Consider the following 20,470-nt stretch of genomic DNA (forward strand, 5'->3'; position numbering starts at 1 on the left):
TCAAATAATCATACTTAAATTTACATTTTATTATGTTTTATATTAAGGTCAATTTATCAAAATAAAGGTATCAAAGAAGTAACTTAATGCCAATATTTTGGCTTAAAAGGTTACAACCAGTGAGGCCTTCATGAATGTTCTCACTACTTTTTAAACTATTTGAACACGCCAGGTAGTTTGAGTTCCTGTTTCAGTTGAGCTCTGTAGACAGATGTGAGATCCAAGAGTCAGATGAGGCTCCCACTGGACCATGCTTGCCACTCAAAGGACACAACACCCGTGACGCTGCTGCAATTTCCTGCACACAGCAAACACTCGCTGATGTAAGCAGGGCCTTGACACATGGGCATTAGTGGGACATCTTTACCAGCAGTATAAATGCAGGCAGGTGTGACCTCAGCATGTCAAAGTAAACATGAATGTGAGCTGGTACTTACTGTGTCATCCTGGGACAAACCTCATGTGCTGGACAGGTACAGAGAAAGCATTCTTGGTTTCCTTCTTGTCTTGTGTCCGAGACTTGGATTTGACTGAGTATTTAAAGCAAGCCCCGGAGAGCTGGAGAGATGACTGAAGGCAATGGCTGTTCTTTCAGAGAATCCAGGCTCCATTCCAGTTTTCAAACAGCAGTTCACAATTAATTCTCTTACTAAACGTTATAAACTTTTTCTTGAACATGTCTGAAACATTTCTGCTTGTCTTTATTATTATTGTTTTTTTGTTTGTTTGTTTGTTTGTTTGAGACAGAGTTTCTCTGTGTATCCCTGGCTGTCCTGAACTAGCTCTGTAGACCAGACTGGCTTCAAACTCAAGAGATCTGCCTGGCTCTGCCTCCCAAGTACTGAGATTGAAGGTGTGTGCCACTACCACCCAGCTCGTTGTTTTGTTTTTTTAAACCTAGCTTATAATGTGCTCTCTTCACCATTTAAATTTCCTACTAATGCCCATGTTTCAAGGAGTCTGAATATAGATCCATTGTGAGCCATCATGTGGTTGCTGGGAAATTAACCAACTCAGGACCTTGGGAAGAGCAAGCAGCCTGTGCTCTTAACCTCTGAGCCATCTCCCCTGCCCCCATAAACCTCATTTCTAAAAACTAAGTATGCGTCAGCTTGCTTCCACAAACCCATTATTTTTTCCTTATATTTAACTATCAGAACCACAGTTTTCACAATGAACCATTTATTTTGACAGTACAAATTCAAAACCTCCCGAGATAACTGCAGTGTTTTTGAGACATGAGAATAAAGGGCAATTGGAACTGTGTTGTAAATTTCTTTATAGGGTCAAAGTGCCAACAGCAATGTGAGCAGTCATTTTTGAAATCTGTGATTCATTAAATTTGTAGGTCTCTGACATGCCAAACATCACTCCAGGAAATGCATCAGTAATAAACAATAATCTCTGCCTCAGAGCTTGTTAGGCATGTAAAGGTTAAGGTCAAATTCTTGAAGGAGCACTCAACACACGTGGCTCTCAGTAAAGAATAACTGACAATTCAAAGTATAGGGAATTCAAAAGCTGAAAGACTAGCTTCCTAACAAAACAGATAACACAGTACGGTAACCTAGGCCTCTGGTGACTAGTTGAATTAACTTCAGAGGGGGTCAACAGACCTGTTATAAGTTTTCAGACTTTTATCCAGGTAGAATAAGTCTCAAAAATATTCACTGACAATTTATGAATTGTTTACAATCATTTTCATCACATTACTCTCTCCTCCTGGATTCTTAGTCTCATGTCCATTTTTTTGTTTTGACTCGCTGACTTCAAGTCATGAACACGCATGTGGACCTAATCATTGGAGCAGGGGCAATGGAGCATTGGCTATACCACTACAGAAAAGACCTCCTTGGGCTGAAGAGATGGCTCAGTGGTTAAAAGTACTGACTGTTCTTCCACAGGTCGTGAGTTCAATTCCTAGCAACCACATGGTGGCTGACAACCATCTGTTGTGATATCATTATACCTGGTGCCCTCTTCTGGCATGTGAGGATACATAATTATGTGTGTTGTATACATAATAAATAAATCTTAAAAAAAAAAAGAAAATACCTCCTTTCCCCCAGGAGCCATTATTTTCAACTTGGAGTGGAACTTTGTGAGCCCATCAACTATCCAGGCTGAAATGCTAACAAGGCTCAATTCGTGCAAGAAACCATAGACCATGAGTAGAATGTCATCTCATGTCCAGAAGACTGTGTTTATTAGCACTGTTCTCCATCCTTCTGCCCCTTTCACTGCGTTCAAGACTTGGGGTTTAGGGTGGAGCACTCAATAAGCCCCCACCACACCCCCGGAACATGTGTGGTTATTTTAAAACAGGGTCTCACTTAGCTCAGGTTGGCCTCAATTTACTGGCTAGCTGAAGCTTGGCCTTGAACTCCAGATCCTCCTGCCTGAGATTCAGACAGCAGGTCTCACTAGGTCTAAGATGAGAAGCTTATTTTGCTGTTAGTGATTTTTTTCTGTTAAGATAGTGTCTTGATCTATAACCCAGTTTAGGCTCAAATGCCTCAGACTTGTGTGTCACTATACCTAGTAAAGACTTCCTGCTGGGAGTGGGACACCGGGCCTCACAGTAAGATTTTTAAAGGCAAGGACTGGAGAGATTGATCAGTGACTAAGAGCACTTTTGTTGCTTTTGCTGAGAATCCCGATTTCCAGCACCCATAGTGGCCCAGAACCATCCATAATTCCAGTTCTGGGATCCAACACCTTTTGACTTCTACAGGCACCAGACACACATGTGGAACACATACATACACACAGGCAAAAGATTCACACACATTAAATAAGTAAGTAAATCTTAAAAACGAAAACAAAACAAAAACAACCAAAACCACAAAACTTCTAAAGTAGCAAGTACTTTGATTTGCTGTACGGAGTAGGTTTATGAGCTCTATAAGAAATGAAGTTTCAGGGGCATTCTTGGTAGCCAGCAGTTATCAGAGGGTTACATACTTAACATGGATGCCTTAGCCTTGGAGGTCACACCTACAGTCAGGAAGCTAAGGCAGGAAGCCTAGAGCTTAAGCCAACCTAGACTTAACTCTGTCTCAAAACAAAAACAGTGACAACCCCCAATTAAAAACCTCATTGCATTTGCTTAGCACTTAAAAAAACAAAAAAATCAGGCAGCAGTGACACATGCTTTTAATCCCAGTGCTTAAGAGGCAGAAGCAGGTGGATCTCTGTGAGTTTGAGGACAGCACAGTCTACAAAGCGAGTTCCCAGAACATCCTGGGCTCTTACACTTAAAAATCCTGTCTCAGAAAACATTTTTAAAATAAGTAAATAATTTTCTTTTTATGTGTATAGGGGTTTTGTCTACATGCATGTCTATGCACCCATGTGCATGCCTGGTGCCCACAAAGGTCAGAAGGCAACAGATCCCCTTGGCCTGTCACTACAGACAGCTATGAGCAATCTTGTGAGTACTGAGAACTGAACCTAGGTCCTCTGCAATTGCTTGTAACTTTTCATCTAGTCTAATGATCAGACCCTGCAATCCTCCAACCCCCCGCCCCCAGACAGGTCTTAATATGTAGACCCGGCTTCAAATTCATAGATCTTCCTGGTACATCACAAATTCTAGGATTTAAAGCAGCCTGTACTTTATTTTTTGTCTTTGTGATTTTTGCCAGTAAACTAGCATAATAACCTGTGATAGTTACATGTGTTCAGCTGTGGTATTAATGTTTAGGAGCACATTTATTAATCTACGAGAAGCTGTAGTTTTAAGAGATCTGAATAATTTTTTCAGCATAGTAAATGTCTATCCTTTAACAACCAATACTAATTTGCTCAGTTTTCTTTAGTTTTAATTTGAATAAGTTTTCATAAAAATCTGGTCTATGAGATACTGAATAATGTGGATTAATTAACATTGAGATTAAAGCTATCTTCTTGAGCTACCTTAAATACCGACTACTGAGAAATGACATCTAAAATCCTATTAGCAACCGTTTGACTTATATTTCAGTAAAGTTATGACATTACATTAGATAAAGGTGTGTGTGACCTAACAGAGCATGGCTATAGCCGTGTCAATGTGTGTTTACATGTCTCACTGTAAAACAAAACACAGAATAATCACTCAGACTTTGTATCAATTAGACAACTTTACTAAATGAGAAAACTACATTTAAAATGTGCTTCAAAACAATATGGAATTAGAAAAAAAAAGATGTATGCATTTTAAAGAACTTTTGCACTGTGCTGAAAATTAAATGTTTCTTGCAGTAATACAATATGCGCCAATCCGTAAAATGTTAACAGAGTTCTCAATTTAACATTCTCAAAGACAATATAAGGTTTCACATCTATGGTAACACATAAGAAGGGCATTATATAAATATTATGTCCATCCCTATGAAGCTTACAAATTTGACAATGTTCAATAAAATACTTTATAATCACATCCAATAGTGTCACTTCCAAAGAACCACAGATCTGTGCCTGTTGTTAAGCCCTCCTAAAATCTGTGTTGACTTTGCTACTCCTTGACATTTGTTAATGCTAACCCTTAAAAAAAGAGAACAGGAAAAGAAATGTTGCAATAAACTCTTGATCATGTACAGAAATTATTGCTACTATACTTCACTACAAAGCATGTCTATACATACTATATGACCTTTGATTATGAAAACACGGATTAAAATCTTTAGTGACAAAGCCTTACAGTCAAAAACAACATTCACATGGCAATTATTAGACAGTGAAGCACCCCGATACTCAGAGCTGATAAATGTCCCACTGACCAGCATTCATTTAAATACATCCTTCACATAGAGAGGGAAAGAAGAGCGCCACCTTTCCAAGGCTTGTCAAAAAGGATTCTCATGTTCTGTGGATCTAAAAACAAACAAACAAACGAAAACAAACAACAACAAAACCCCCAAAAAACAAAACCAATGCAGGTGAGGGTAATACCAGAAAGTTAAGCATGCCAAAAGGTGTTTCGTGCGAATTAAAACCTAAAGCCAAGGTACCACATAATCACATTACCAACTAGTTTTGGGTAATACTATATGAGCCTTATCTTAAATGAAATGCTACTGCACAATAGAGCATCAATAAATTAAAAATTAGAGTGCACAAATCCAAATCAGTGGCAATTTTGTAAAAAGCAAAATATTCATTCATTATCAGCTGCAACGTCTGCCCAGTCAAACTGGTTGATAAAAATCATTGGATCAGAGAGTTTGCATATTTTTAAAACCTATCAACCTCTAAAATTCCTTTTTACTATTATGAGGCATAAGTTTTCTTAGTAAGATCAAACAGCTACATAAGTAGATAAGTGAAGGAAAATAATAGTTGGTGAATGTCTTTAAAGCTCTTCCCATATTCCATTTTTTAAAATGTTTAGGGAAAAACAGGAAAAGTAGTTGCCATTATTCTAGCAAAAACAAACAAAACAAAACAAGCCCAAAATAATTAAACAACCAAGTAACACTAAAACCATGTGACACAGGTGGAACACCATGCTTTCATCTGGGTAACTACCACAGCTAGTTAACTGGGATGCTTTTCAACTTTAAAAATTGTGATACCAGAAGATATAACTTTATGGATACTTTTGAATTTGGATTTAACTTTGTTGAATATTATAACAGAGTATACTTATTACAATACAGTGTAGCACATCTTTCTATTAGAAAAAAATTTAAGATCCTTTACCCGTCTCCTTAAGTTAAAGGTGTGACATCATAAAGGGTGTCAAATGGCTGGATGGTTTTACAGTGCACACTTATATATTATGAAGTATGTCCTTAACAAATCTGATGGTTTCTTTACAGAATTCCTTTCTTCACCTTTTCTTCGGTGGATTAGCTGTTCGAGGTGGAGTGACAGGACGTCCAGAATTCAATCCACCATACTGGTACTTAGCTTTCTTTTCAGACGGTTTCAGTATCTTGGGAAAAAAATTATTAACAATATTATTTTTTTAATAAATGACATCAATTGTTAAAGTACAATGAAAATATAGAAATAGTCCAGCAACATTACACAAACATTTCTTAGACTTAAGGACTGGGTAAGTTAGGCAGAGCAGCTGAGCAAGTGTTTAGCATGAAGAAGTACTTGGATTCAGCCTCCAGCACCGCCCTTAGGAACACTTACTAGTTAGTTATATTTTAGTAACAAAAGCTTGGTTACACAGCCTTAGCAACTGCCAAGCCCATAAATTTAGGCTAAAATTTTCACCATTAGTTCACCTCATTAGAGAGAGAAAAAAAAAAAAAAAAAAAAAACAAAAAAAAAAAAAAAAACCAAAAAACAAAACCCACTGGTCTGAGAAAAAAACAAAAACCCTAGGTTCTAGGTTCTTAATTCTGCCCCCCCCCCCCCCCCCCCGGTTTATCCACTCTGCAGCTGGGCTCTGGAGTTGTCTCCACTTTTAGTTATCACAAACAATGCTACAGGATTTTGAGTGGACCTAATTTTGCTCAATCATCTGTTAACACTACATCTAACTTTTAATGAATTGCCAAACTGTATTCCTAGGGCAGCTGTAGCAATCTGCATTTCCACCATTAATGTATTAGGTTTTAGGTTTTAAAGTGTTCTGTGTCCTTGCAAACATTTTGTTTTATCTTAAGACAGGGCTATGTTGCCCTGGCTGGCCTCAAACTCAAAGACAACTGCCTGGTTGTTTTCTGAGTACTAGGATTAAAGGCATATGCAACCATGCCCTGCATAAACACTTGTTACTTTCATTACACCCAATACAGGGCTTAGCATAAATAGAGCATTACCTGTTAGAAATAGAAAATGCCAATTTTTTACAAGACTAAATATGGAAAATATTTATGTAGTGTTTCTTAAAACCACTCTGCATATTAGAGTATCCCAATAAAAGAAATATATTAATCCAACTCCTCTATTAATCCAACAATCGCTGAAGGACAAGACTTGGTTAGAACTCTTAAAATGTAATGGAGACACCAAGCATTTAGCATTCAGTTGTTCATAAGTACGGTCTAATACAACAAAGGGAAAGAGCTATGAAAACTGTGGTATTTGAATGTAACTGGCCCCCCACAATCTGATACGGAGCGAAACTATTACGAGATGTGGCTTTGTTAGAGGAAGTATGTCACAGTGGGGATAGGCTTTGAGACACTCTCAGGATAGCTCCTAGTGTGTCTGTCAATTTCCTGATACCTGCAAAATTTAGGACTCTCTCAGCTATTACTCCAACACCATGTCTGCCTGCATGCTGTCATGATGATAATGGACTGAACCTCTTGAAACTGTAAACAAGTCACCACCCAATTAAATGCTTTCTTTTTTTTTTTTTTTTTTTTTTTCCCCCGAGACAGGGTTTCTCTGTAGCTTTGAGCCTGTCCTGGAACTAGCTTTTGTAGACCAGGCTGGCCTTGAACTCACAAAGATCTGCCTGCATCTGCCTCCTGAAAGACATGTGCCACCTGGCAAATGTTTTCATTTAAGAGCTGCCATGGTCATGATGTCTCTTCACAGCAAGAGCCCTAGCTAACTTGCTACACTGTGTCAGTTCTATATACCAGGAACCCAGCTAATACTAAAGTCAGACTATTCACAAGATTTCTGGATTGAACATGTACAGAAAGTTCAGTTTCCTCATAGTGAAACTAAAGGCCCACACTGTTCTCCATGGAGTCCAAACTCAGGCGGCACTCATGCTAAATGGCAAGCACTTTTCTCACTGAGCCATCTTCCCAGCTTGCCCTTCCTATTCTTTTAGTAGTTATGCACTATCCTTTTGTCACAAAAGAATTAACTATTTCAACATGTGGAACAAGAAAGGTGCAGCCTAAACGTTTCTAAAAATGTATCTGGTTATACAGACCGAACATTAGTAAGTTTATGACCCAAGCCAGAAAGTTTTAATCAGTGTGAATGGTAATCACTTTCTTTATTTTTTGGAGGAGGGGGGAGGAGATCCACTTCCACTGGTGTATTTGGAGATTGAACCAAAGGCCTTGCATGTGGTAAGAAAGCATTTTATCATTCAACTGTATCTCCAGCCCTGAATGTTAACAAATTCTGAATTAAACTGATTTTCAACATATTCTGCTCAGACAGAGATTATTTAAAAAGAAAAATTACTCTGACAATAGTTTTAATGAATGTGTATAGTCATTAATAATCTACCAAGCCAGACAGGGCAGCAAATGGCTATTATCCTGATATTCAGGAGGGTGAGGCGGGAAGACTGTAAGGTCAGGGTCTGCCTGGGCTATACAGGAAGATCCTGTCAAGAAAGAAAGGAAGGAAGGAGGGAGGGCGGGCGGGTGGGCAGGCATTTATATTTCGTGTCTTACCTGAAAGGAACACATCAAAGTCTCATCCACACTCATCATACCGCCAGCATTGTCAAACTCGCCACAGTAATTTGGGGCAGAAAATAAGGTTACCAATTGTCTTTTAGCAAAAAATTCATACCCATCTTCCACCACCTGTCAAAAGAAATAAAAATCCTCATTAGTAGGTAATTTTTAATCGTCTATGCTAATGTAGATTAATGAAGCAAAGGCCAAACAGCAGCAACTTTTTCAGGTGCCAGGGCCCTGGTTATACACCTGGAGATGGTAAGAAAAAACAAAATGAGTCTTCCCGTTTGCACATACTCCCACACAGATATATAACTTCCTTTTTTGAACCCACAAAACCAAACCAGCAATGTAAAAAGAGGTCAAAGGGACTGAGGCAATGGCTCATTCGTTAGAAGCACTTGTTGCTCTTTCAGAGTACTTAAATTCAGTTCCCAAACAGCAACATGGCAGCTCACGAACATCCATATTGCTACTTCCAGGGGTTCTCATGTCCTTTTCTGATCTGTTAAGCACCAGGCATGTTTGTGGTACAAGCACATACAGTCAAGCAAAACATTCACGCATAGAAAATATATATTGTTTTGTTTTGTTTTTTGAGACAGGGTTTCTCTGTGGCTTTGGAGCCTGTCCTGGCACTAGCTCTTGTAGACCAGGCTGGTCTCGAACTCACAGAGATCCGCCTGCCTCTGCCTCGAAAATGAAATATATACTTTAAAAACAAAATTAAGACAAAAATATTTCCAAAATGTATTACAAGCCAATTATGTTTTATAGATCATGAGCACTGTAAGTATGCATTACTGAGAACAGTGGATCAATAATGATTTCATCACAGAAAATAATTAACAATGTATAATTAATCAGTTTATAATCACATTCTACGGCTGTCTCAAAAAATTTCTTATAGCGCCGGGCAGTTGTGGCATAATCCCAGCACTTGGGAGGCAGAGGCAGGCAGATGGATAGTTCAAAGCCAGCCTGGTCTATAGACAGAGTTAGTTCCAGGACAGCTAGGGCTGTTACACAAAGAAACCCCGTCTTGAAACAAAAACACAATCAAAAATTTTTTTTTGTCAAAAACAATACCCACACATTTGGGTAACAGACTATGAGTTCTAGATGCTGGCCTCCTTATCTCTTTTTCCTACATAAACAACATTATCTTTTATTTTTAATGAATTATTCTATTTTTACGTGTATAGGTGTTCTGCCGGTATGTATGTCTGTGCATCATTTGCATGCCTAGTATCATCCACTGGAGATCAGAAGGTGTCTGATTCCCTGGGACTGGAGTTTCAGACAGTTTGAAGCTGTCATGTAAGTGCTGGGAATCAGATGTGGGTGGGTTCTTTGGAAGAACAGCCAGTAATCTTGATTACTGAGCCACTTTGTCAACATTACCTTTCTTAGATATCAATGCCTATATTTGAATGCTTGGTCCTCAGAAGATGGAACTGTTGGGAAGTATGAGATGTGGCCTGGTTGAAGGACGTGTATCATTGGGGGTTTTGAGGTTTCAAAAGTCCAAGCCATTCCCGGTCATCACACTCTCTGCCTCACTGGTTGTTGCCTCAAGATGGAAGCTCTTAGCTATTACTCTAGCACCATGCCTGCCAGCCATCACACTCCATGCCATGCAGTTCATGAACTCTAGTCCCCTAAAACTGCAAGCCCAAAATTGAATGCTTTTTTTTTTTTTTTAATGTATTGCCTTGGTCATGGTGTCTCTTCACAGCAACAGAACAGTAACTAAGACACATGGGGAGATAGAAGCTTATCTGTTTATCTACCTGTGAACAAAAGCATGTGAAATTAACAAAATATCCAAGAGTCTTAATACTGCATACCTGATGAGCTCGACAAATCAAGTCTAAATCATGGCGATTCAGAAATTTACTGACTACATCAGCTCCAAAAGTAAAAGAAACACCACGATCATTTTCTCCCCAGCCTTGTACATCCTTATCTGGGTCAGACCAGAGTAAATCACAAAGTAAACCTTTAAAAAACAGAAAAGAAAAAAATAAGAAAGCACAGAATTAGGCACGCGCGCGCACACACACACACACACACACACATAATTTTACATTTTTTTCTCCTGCCTTCTTACACTTTAACCATTCTTTGTTGAGGCAATCAGACAAATATAACCTTTCCTGGCTTCCTAAGGCACACTTTCTGATGATTTCTGCATACATGAAATAGTGTGTGAAACACTCAAGCATGATAGCTGGAACCTGTTTAGTTTCTCGATAGTCAGCTTATCCATTCTTTACAATTACACTACCAGCCTCTTATGTCATTTTATTTATTATCATTAAGTCACAAACACATTAACACTTTTAAGTAAGACTTTTATCTTACAGGCAGGAAGGGCTAGTCTTTTCCTGTAATTTTTTTCCGTCAGGATTGTCCTGATCACTTTGGATTCTGTTTTTCACTTTAAGTCTGCTTTTCTAATCTCTACAGCATTAAAAATATATATATATATAAAGAACAAAATCAAATCAGATCCTAAATTCGAGAAATGTCTGAACCTAGGAAAAGATCTAAGGACTATAATATATTTCAGAAGGCTGAACAGAAAATCAAACACCAAAATAAACATTTTCAATATCTCAGAAACTTTCAATTAAAATATCCCCCAGGCAGAAACTTACTATCAAATGTTAACTGGTTTCGGGGCTGATACTAAGTTTCTAAATGACTTTCACTAAGTATAATTAGGTTCAGACATGTCAGCATTTCACATAAAGCAATTAACTAAACTTCTGTATATACTTACCTGTATCGGGGACATCAGTGGGTCTCATGATTCTCCGAATCTGTTCCATAGATTGTAGATCTGGTGACAGTCCTATAAATAAAAAGAGAAAGACTTGACATCTAGCAGAACACTTATAATGTTGTCTTTTCTATCCTTCTACCAAGGAAATAAATTAAGTCTCCAAGGAGGAACTCCATTATTTTCTTCCCAAATGCCCTTATCCTCCATAAGAAGACATTCAGTTGCAATCCTTCCTACTACTTTTGTAACTTCATGACCACTAAATCTTGAAGCATTTTTACTTTCTTGGTCCCCTAAGAACTTTTCCCCATATCCTACCTCAAAATGCTCATTATCTGCAAAAATATATAAACTATTAACCAGAAGGATAAATAAGAAAAAGCACAAGAACACACTCTGTAATCTTTAAAGTAGAACATAAATATAAGCTACCATTTCTTTAGTAAATAATTAAATTACCATCACAAGGAATGAAGCTAAATACACACTTCAAACTTCTCGGTTCCTATCTCAACTACACCAATGTCCAAGAACATAATTCCTTAAGTGTTCAGTCTACGGAAAACAACATTTCAACAAATACAGTGAATAATGCTGTCAGAATAAACCACTCCCTAAACTTAGGCCTAACTACCTGTCTTACCAGCATTTCCCACTTTACAGCTTCCCTTAAGATACTACCTTGGATAATACTGAGCAACCAATTTTTTATATTATTTCATTAAATTTCTTCCCTATATGAAAATACAAATGTTATTAAATTGACCTATACACACCTATACATGTGTGTATGATTATATTTTTTATGCAGAAGCCAGATGATAGATAACCATGGATGTTGCCTCAGGAGCAATCTCCTTGTATGTTGCTGTTGCTCTGTTTGTTTCTAGACAGGTTGGCTGACATGGAACTTGGTACACAGATCAAGATAGCCTTGAACTCACACTGACATACCTGCCTCTACCTTGTTTGAAAAGGAAGATATCTCATTAGCCTGGAGCTCACTGGTTAAACAAAGCTGGCTTTTCCACATGGGTTCTAAGGATTGAATTTAGGCTATCAGGTTTTCATGACAAGCATTTTACCAAATATACTATCTCCCTAACTTTTGAAAAATTCTGTGTGTACGTGATAGCATAGAAAACTTTATTGTGTATTCTCAAGTGAGTTCTGATGCATGTGAACTTAAAAAAACTTCATCTAACGTAGACAAAATTATTCATTATTACACACTGGGGCTCTTCAGAAAGTCCCCAGGCATTAGTCACAGCTATTTACAATCTTCAGAGATGAGTCAGAAACACAGCTCCTTTGTGTGAGACACCAAAGAGCACTGATGTAGTTGGGTGCTGAGGATGGAGGTCTGAAAACGTTTGATATGAATTCTAATCTCTGTATTCTCGTGTCCTCATTTCCTAACATGTACTTATGCTGATAAACTGGATAAAACTTAGAAGTTATATGAATATTAAATTATATTACATTTAAAGTTTGATAAAAAGTATTTAATATAGACAGAAAGATAATTAGCTTCTCAGTTTTGCTGATGGCAAGGTATCTTTTCATCAAAATTTGAGGCATGGGCTAGAGCCATAGCACCACCAAAAACAAAACAAAACCACAAAAACAAACAAACAAACAAAAAAACCCCACCCAACCAGTCAACCAGGCCTAAACTGAGGCAAAGTGAAAATACTTTTAAAAATCACCTAGTTATCTTTTCTTTTTTTCTTTCACATAGCATATATGGCCTAGGATGGCCCCGAGATCCATCTCCCTCCGAATTCTGGAATTACAGGTGTGTATAGACCACTCAGGCCAATTATCAATAATCACAAATTTCTAATTACTGAAGGAGGTCTTATGTTTGTTTTTGAAGACAGGGTTTCTCTGTATAGCAGCTCTGTCCTAGAACTCACTTTGTAGACCAGGCTGGCCTTGAACGCACTAAAATCCGCCTGCCTCTGGGATTGCCTCTGCGCTGGGATTGCCTCTGCGTGGGCCACCACTGTCCCCCTCTGAAGGAGGTCGTAAGCAGGCCTCGAGCAGTTCTTATTCATTCTTAGCATGACTTTGCTTTTGTTTGAGACAGCATCTTCCTATGCAGCCCTGACCCTGCCTGGCCTGCAATCTGCTGTCAGAATGGCTTTTAGTTGTTGTGTACCTCCCGGCACACTCTTATTTCCCACAGCATCTTAATTAGTAGGTCTCTTCTAAATAGCAAATTTATTACTCCACCTCCATGACAACAGAAGATTTTCTCATCCACAATGGCAGCTATAGGCAGACAGTTAAAACAATCAGTGAATGTCTTCCACAATTTAATATTAAATCTTCTTTTGCCTATAAAAAAGTGAGAATTAATGAATCAATAACCATTCTCATTAGTTATCTCAAAGAGAAAATATGATGGTCTTAATTTTCTTCTTTGTGCTACCTTAGCACAAACAGCTCATCCACATAGCGCTTTTTTCATGTGCTGGGGATGTAGCTCATGTTTCAGTACTTGTCCAGCATGCAGGTTTATGATTATACTTAACTTTTTTACTTATGTTTTTAAAGGGGCAATAAAATAAACAATTAACACCACCTACAGGATTATAAAGACTTTAAACACATCAAATGGCTTTATCTTATAAAAATCACTGTAATACACTATTTTTAAAATTGGCTAATAGAGTATTAGCTAATTCCCCCATTCATGTATTTACCTAGCCAAGTAAGTAGATAAAATGAGGAGCTGGTCCACGTTAACCTAGTGCACTGAGTAACGAGGTATAAACCTACTACCATGAAAGGAACACTTCCAAGTGCCTAAGTGGTATTCATTTCCGAGCAAATTACAACTTGGTACTACAGCAAGTGAAAAGATGCAAGGCTATAATTTCCCATAGCCCCGCTACAACAAAGACAGCTTCAACTAAGAGTTACCAGATTTTCCTGATTGGGCATTAAGTTCAACTACCAAGCCAGAGAAGGGATGAGAGTCACAGCTATTAATTTCCTGTTTTTATGTCCAAGCCTACCTTTTAATGAGTAAGTGTAACTTATAGACCGTTTACAAGCTGTTTTCCCATACGTTTCATCTGAAGTCTTTTCTACCCTAAAGGATATTCAAGTCTCACTTTATTTTCTAAGAACATGCCTTAATTTCTGTTATAGCTTAGAAAAACGGCTACAGTTTGATGTGCTTCAACTTCCTTTCTCTGTACAAGACTGACTTAATTCAGATTACAAAAAAATGTAAAAATCAAATACAGAATCATTACAACATAAATTCCATGTGTGCTTAAGAGTAACTTGCCCTGAGTATCAGCACATTCCAGTGTCAGAAGTGACTGGCATACATGACACATTCACAAACATTTGTTACAGGAATCAGGAAGCTGTGAGTTTTTTAAGAAAAAAAAAACTAGATTCAAATGGGTAATTTAGCAGTAAAAATAATTTAATTAGAAAACTACTATAAATGTATGAGAACAAAATAAAATTTTAAAAATAAATTTTGACTTTTCCTTAGCATTTTATTTATTTTTATTTATGTTATACATGTGCGTCTGCTTGTTTGTTTATGAACCACATGTATAAAGTGACTGCCAAGGCCACAGAGAGAATCGTTAAAGGCAGAGTTTGTCAGTTCCCTGATGTGGTGCTGGGAACCAAACCCGAGTCCCCGAGAAGAGCAGCCAGGGCTCCCAACTGCTGAGAATGTTAGGTAAAAAAAAAAAAAAACAATCGGAAGCCATCTTCTTCTGATCTCCAAATGTGTGTCATGATACCATGTATGTAGGGTACCTGTGCCCATGTTTGCACACACACACACACACACACACACACACACACAAATTAATGAACAAATGAACAGCAGAAACCACTGTCTGTAGTGTACTGAGCTTGTTTCTCTCGGGTATCCTACTGGGAAAACTAAGAGGACTACCTTCAGCCAACTAAGCTGCAGACAATCTGGAACATGACCAAGGAGATCCCAAGAAAAAAATTTAAAGTGTTTCCTAGCTTTAGGTTCTTTCTGGGCTTTTGCCTGAGATTGTATTAAAAAAATAAAAATGAAAACATCACCGAGCACCTGAAGAAATTCATTTGAATCGTAAAAACATGTGGAAACTAAATGCGCTTCTAAGCTTTAAATCCCACTTACACTCATCGTAGAATCCATAAATGCGATTGATGCTGGCACACTCATGGTTCCCTCTTAGGAGAAAGAAGTTTTCTGGGTATTTGATCTTATAAGCCAACAGCAAACAGATGGTTTCCAAAGACTGTTTTCCTCTGTCCACATAATCGCCTAAGAAAAGATAGTTGGCTTCTGGTGGAAAACCTCCATATTCAAATAATCTCAGTAAATCTGTATATTGTCCATGAATATCTCCTAAAAACAAACCGGGTTAGAAAATTTGATTAGTTTTACGTAGCGTCTATGACAGTTAGAAACTCTGTATACTTCCTTACCATTACAGCATTGGTCACTATCCAGACTTACTGCTAACAAACACCACCACCCAAATGCAGCCAGTCACTTCTAAGACTCATTTACAAAAACTAACTTTTATCATGCTCGCAACCTCACATCTTCTCCCTTGCTTGCTGATGGAGCTGCTTCTTACAAAGAATGGAGGAGACTCTGGCCAGCAGCTCATTCCGTTGGAATAAGGGCCCGCAGTCCAGCAAACCTACACAGACCCAAACCCATTCACAGCTCAGCCTGCAGATGACCAAGGCCCAGAGCACACTTTGACTGGAGTGTCACGAGACTCTTGGAACCTGAAGAACTAGCAAAGCTGAGTCAAAATTCCTATTTTATAGAAACTGAGCTGAAAAACTAATATTGTTGTATACTGCAAAAATTTCAGGCAATTTTTTATAAAATAATTGACAGTTACTCTTATTAGCTGGTAGCTGAACTTAAGTCATACTGTTATACTAAATATCAGGAACTAAAATACATACAAACGGGCTGGAGAGATGGCTCAGCCGTTAAAGGCTAGGCTCACAACCAAAAATAAAGAGTTTGGTTTCCAGAACCCACGACTGTCTCTCCAACCACAAAAGAAAAAAAAAAAAAACAAAAAAAAAACCACAAACAAAAAAAATCATACAAATAACTTTTATTACCTTCAAGTTATTGCTATATTAAATAACATTTGCAGGGGTACGTGTATGAAATACAATCACTGACTTAAAATGGTTTAACTTACAAGATTCTCACTTTATGGTGGTGCAATAGCACTGTGTGGTCAGTAGACTGCAGTTTGAATTCCGAATCTTTTTGTTAAGCTAGTGAAATGTGATACAACACTTGGGATATGCTAGGTGGCAGCAGCAAGCTATAGGTATCCACCAGTCACACTGCTTGTGACCGTACAACTGATGCTTGACAGTGTAATGTATCAAACCATAGTGTTCAGCATTAGTGTTTTAAATGTATTTTGGGCTTATGTTATTTTCAACTTAATGTTTACTGGGATATAACCACACCATAAATCCAGGAGGATCTGTACTTCAAATAATTTTTAGATCATCTACAAATAACTAAATTACCTTATTTATAAATCATAAGAGACTGAAGATTGCCAGGAGTTTCAACTACTGTTTTTGATATAAGGGTAATAGTCTAAGCTCACTTATCAACAAACATTTACTCTGCTACTATGTATCTGCTGGATACAGTACAAAGCACCACAGGTGATTTAATAAAATCCCACAGAGGAGAGAATACAAAGCACTTAAGAAATACACTAAATCTCTGGGACCCTGAAACTAACCATAATGATCCTGCAATATTCCCGAAAGCAAGGCCCTCCAAGTTGGGACAAAAGGTCCACCTTGAGGACTGGATACCAGGGAACCACTGCACAAATAGTTCCAGTCCAAGGAGAACATGGTCACCTACCCCTCCTGACTCAACATACATGACTACCTCTACCATTGCAGTCCCCTGGTGACTTTTCCCCAAACCCAATCACCAAATTAGGAGTCGCTACCCAAAGCTGCTTCTCTGGCAATATCCCAAGAGTCTGATCCTTGAGGTCTTCAGGTTGCTAAGGCTGGAGATACCCTAGCCCCTATTTAACCCTGGAACCCCAGCTTGGGACATCATAGAACTCTGAGTGCTGGTGGCTAATGTCTTCCCCTACCCGACCCCATCTTGTTCTTAACAAAAAAGCGACCCCTAGAAAGGGATGAGGACCTCCTCCAAACTGGGTGCCTGAGGACCAGGACCTTTTCCTAACAGGACAACACTGAACTCAGAGGAACCCTGGAATGGGAGGGGCAGTAGTCTGGGAAAAGGAAAGTATCATCCCATTAGTGAATATCTGACATTTAAAAATATACACTGAACATCAAGTTACATGGCTTTAAGGTAGATTACTTAGAAACATGAAGAACAAAGGGTTTTCACAAACACATAACCATCACACAGAACACAGGTTTTATAAATTCCAACCCTTAATAAAAACTATAAATTGTTTTAATTCAAATTTGGAAGTTTTCTCTAAATCACCCTCAATATGAGAGAATATGTGCTTTAGAAAACTCACGCACGCCTGAATCCCAGAGGCAGGCAGATCTCTGAGTTCAAGGCCATTCTACATTCAAGCTGGTCTACAAAGCTACAGAGAAACCTTGTCTCAAAAACAAAAAACAACAACAACAAAAAAACTCACTTCCTGCCAGGCATGGTGGCACAAACCTTTAATCCCAGTACTAGGGAGGGGCAGAGGCAGATAGATCTCTCTGTGAGTTTGAAGTCAGCCTAAAAAAAAGAAAACTCATTTCTAACTTTGACCATCTACATACCACAAATCTTCAGTGGTGCTTCCAATTCCAAAAGAATAGGTTGGCTGAGAAAGATTTCCCGAGACTTGATACACAGTCCTCGAACTTCTGCTTCAGTCATCTGCACAATCTTTCCTGGACGGCATCCTCGTACTGATAAAACAATGAGGAAACTGGTCACTTTTCCAGAATTATCCATAAAATAATAATGCTTTCTAAAGAACTACACCCATATTTTGAAGACCAGAAACGGTCACACATGGACCGGGTCATATGGCTAACGGTGAATTTATTTTAAGAACTATGGCATTAATTTCCAATGTTGCTGGCTTCTGATGATGATACTCCTCAGATATGGACAAGTTAAATGTAGTTCTCTGGGGCTGGAGAGATGGCTCAGTGGTTAAGAACACTGGATGCTCATCCAGAGAATCTAATGTTGATTCTCAGCACCCACATGGCCGCACAAAACTGTAACTCCACGATTCGACATCTTCACACAGACATACATGCAGGCAAAACAAATAATTTAAAATGCATTTCTCCGGTGGCCAGCATGAGCTAGTAGTCCAAGATACTCAAGCGATTTCAAGGCTAGCATCTTAAGGTCTGTCCTGTTCTCATTAAATAAAGTCTTGAGTAAGCAGGAAGCAAACACAGCATCACTAAGAACCAGCGGCAAAGAGAGGTGAGGTGATTCCACTTCCCACAGTTCCTTAAAGTCTCAGCAGTGCCGAGGCTTATCAATCTGCACTTCTAGTTGCTCATTAGAACAAACACTGAAACATGCCATATAATATACCCCGCACTGCGAGTTCCCATTTGCAAACTAAACACACATTTTTCTCCCCTAACAACTGTTAGAATTCCTTTGTCAGAATGAAACAGGCTTTAAAAAAAAACAGATATTCAAAAATTAGAACTATACATTCTATGACCATATTAACACCAAAATACCAAGGAAGAGGTAAGAGAATACAATGTACAAGTGTTTTGGCATATATACCAGTTAATAAGACTACCTTAAAAGCATAAGGATCTATTTCAATTCCCAAAACCCACGTTAAATAAAAAGCAGGGTGAAGTAACTCCAGCAACTGGGGAAACAGAAACAGGAGGTGGATTCTTGGTGTTCCTTGGCCAGCCAACTTAACCTGCGCAGATAATCCTAGGGGTGGTTCACACCTGTGGTTGGAGTACTTATGTAAAGCTGTGTTAAGGTTGTATAAGAAAGGAGGTTTAGCTGGTTGTTACTTTTGAATTTCAAGGATGAATTTGGGCCAGTGAGAGACTGTATAAAAGAAAAATAAAGTGGACAGTAACTAAGGAATGATACCCCCTCCACATGCGCGCGCGTGCACACACACACACACACACACACACACACACACAAAGTACCCTTGAAATTCAAAGAAAATTCTGGAAAACTAGCTTCAATATAGCAACAATTTTAATTTGGCATTGGTTTGTTGTTTGCCTGTTTAAGATAGGATCTCCTGTAGTCTGGGCTACTCTGAACTCTGTAGCAGGTGATGGCCTTGAACTCTTGATCCTCCTGGCTCTACCTCCAAGAGCTGGAATTATAAGCAACCACCACTACACCTGGTTTTAGCATTAGGGTTTTATTTGCTAGTGTTTGTTTATTTTTGTCACTGTCTCACTGTGTAGCTCATAGGAATTCACCTGCCTCCCAAGATTAAAGGCTTGGTTTGGCATTAGTTATAAATTGGGAGACCTCTGGTTTAAGAGGAAAAGCATTCATTCACCTTGAAAGATTAAAGGTCTCTGAATGAGTAAATGCAGAGCTAAAAATTATTGTTCAGAAGTCATCAATTTAGCAAATACTTGAAAGTCCACTGTGTATAAGTTGTTAAAGATAACAGCAACTGAAGTCAATGGAAACATTTTTAGTTGTTATAAAAATTCAAAATTGGCGCAGTGTGGAGGTTTCTCAGGAAATTCGGGATCAATCTACCCATGGACCCAGCAATACCACTCTTGGGAATATACCCAAGAGATGCCCTATCATACAACAAAAGTATATGCTCTACTATGTTCATAGCAGCATTGTTTGTAATAGCCAGAACCTGGAAACAACCTAGATGACCTTCAATAAAAGAATGGATGAAGAAAGTATGGAATATATACATATTAGAGTACTACTCAGCAGTAAAAAACAAGGACTTCTTGAAGTTCGCAGGCAAATGGATGGAAATAGAAAACACTATCCTGAGTGAGGTAAGCCAGACCCAAAAAGAGGAACATGGGATGTACTCACTCATATTTGGTTTCTAGCCATAAATAAAGGACATTGAGCCTATAATTCGGGTTCTTAGAGAAGCTAAATAAGAAGGAGAACCCAAAGAAAAACATATAGGCATCCTCCTGAATATTAACCTTCATCAGGCGATGAAAGGAGACAGAGACAGAGACCCACATTGGAGCACCGGACTGAAATCTCAAGGTCCAAATCAGGAGCAGAAGGAGAGAGAGCACAAGCAAGGAACTCAGGACCACGAGGGGTGCACCCACACACTGAGACAATGGGGATGTTCTATCG

General features: G+C 38.5%; 1 protein-coding gene across 2 annotated transcripts in view; it reads right to left on the reverse strand.

Moving 5' to 3' along the window:
- Nucleotides 1-4,105: 4,105 nt before the first annotated feature.
- Nucleotides 4,106-20,470, reverse strand: part of Ppp1cb (protein phosphatase 1 catalytic subunit beta) — a 33,737-nt gene continuing 17,372 nt past the window's right edge. For both annotated transcript variants that reach the window (XM_050131583.1, XM_050131582.1), the window contains 7 exons: nt 17,932-18,063; nt 15,272-15,502; nt 13,354-13,458; nt 11,113-11,184; nt 10,175-10,326; nt 8,316-8,450; nt 4,106-5,920 (listed from right to left, as the gene is read on the reverse strand). In XM_050131583.1, coding sequence (XP_049987540.1) covers nt 5,816-5,920; nt 8,316-8,450; nt 10,175-10,326; nt 11,113-11,184; nt 13,354-13,458; nt 15,272-15,502; nt 17,932-18,063 — 932 coding nt within the window. In that variant the 3' untranslated portion in view covers nt 4,106-5,815. The remainder of the gene's footprint in view (nt 5,921-8,315; nt 8,451-10,174; nt 10,327-11,112; nt 11,185-13,353; nt 13,459-15,271; nt 15,503-17,931; nt 18,064-20,470) is intronic.

This window comes from Alexandromys fortis, unplaced genomic scaffold (genome assembly GCF_014885135.2).
Source record: "Alexandromys fortis isolate MF-2015 unplaced genomic scaffold, M_Fortis_MF-2015_v1.1 scaffold_377, whole genome shotgun sequence".
NCBI classification, from domain to species: Eukaryota; Metazoa; Chordata; class Mammalia; order Rodentia; family Cricetidae; genus Alexandromys; species Alexandromys fortis.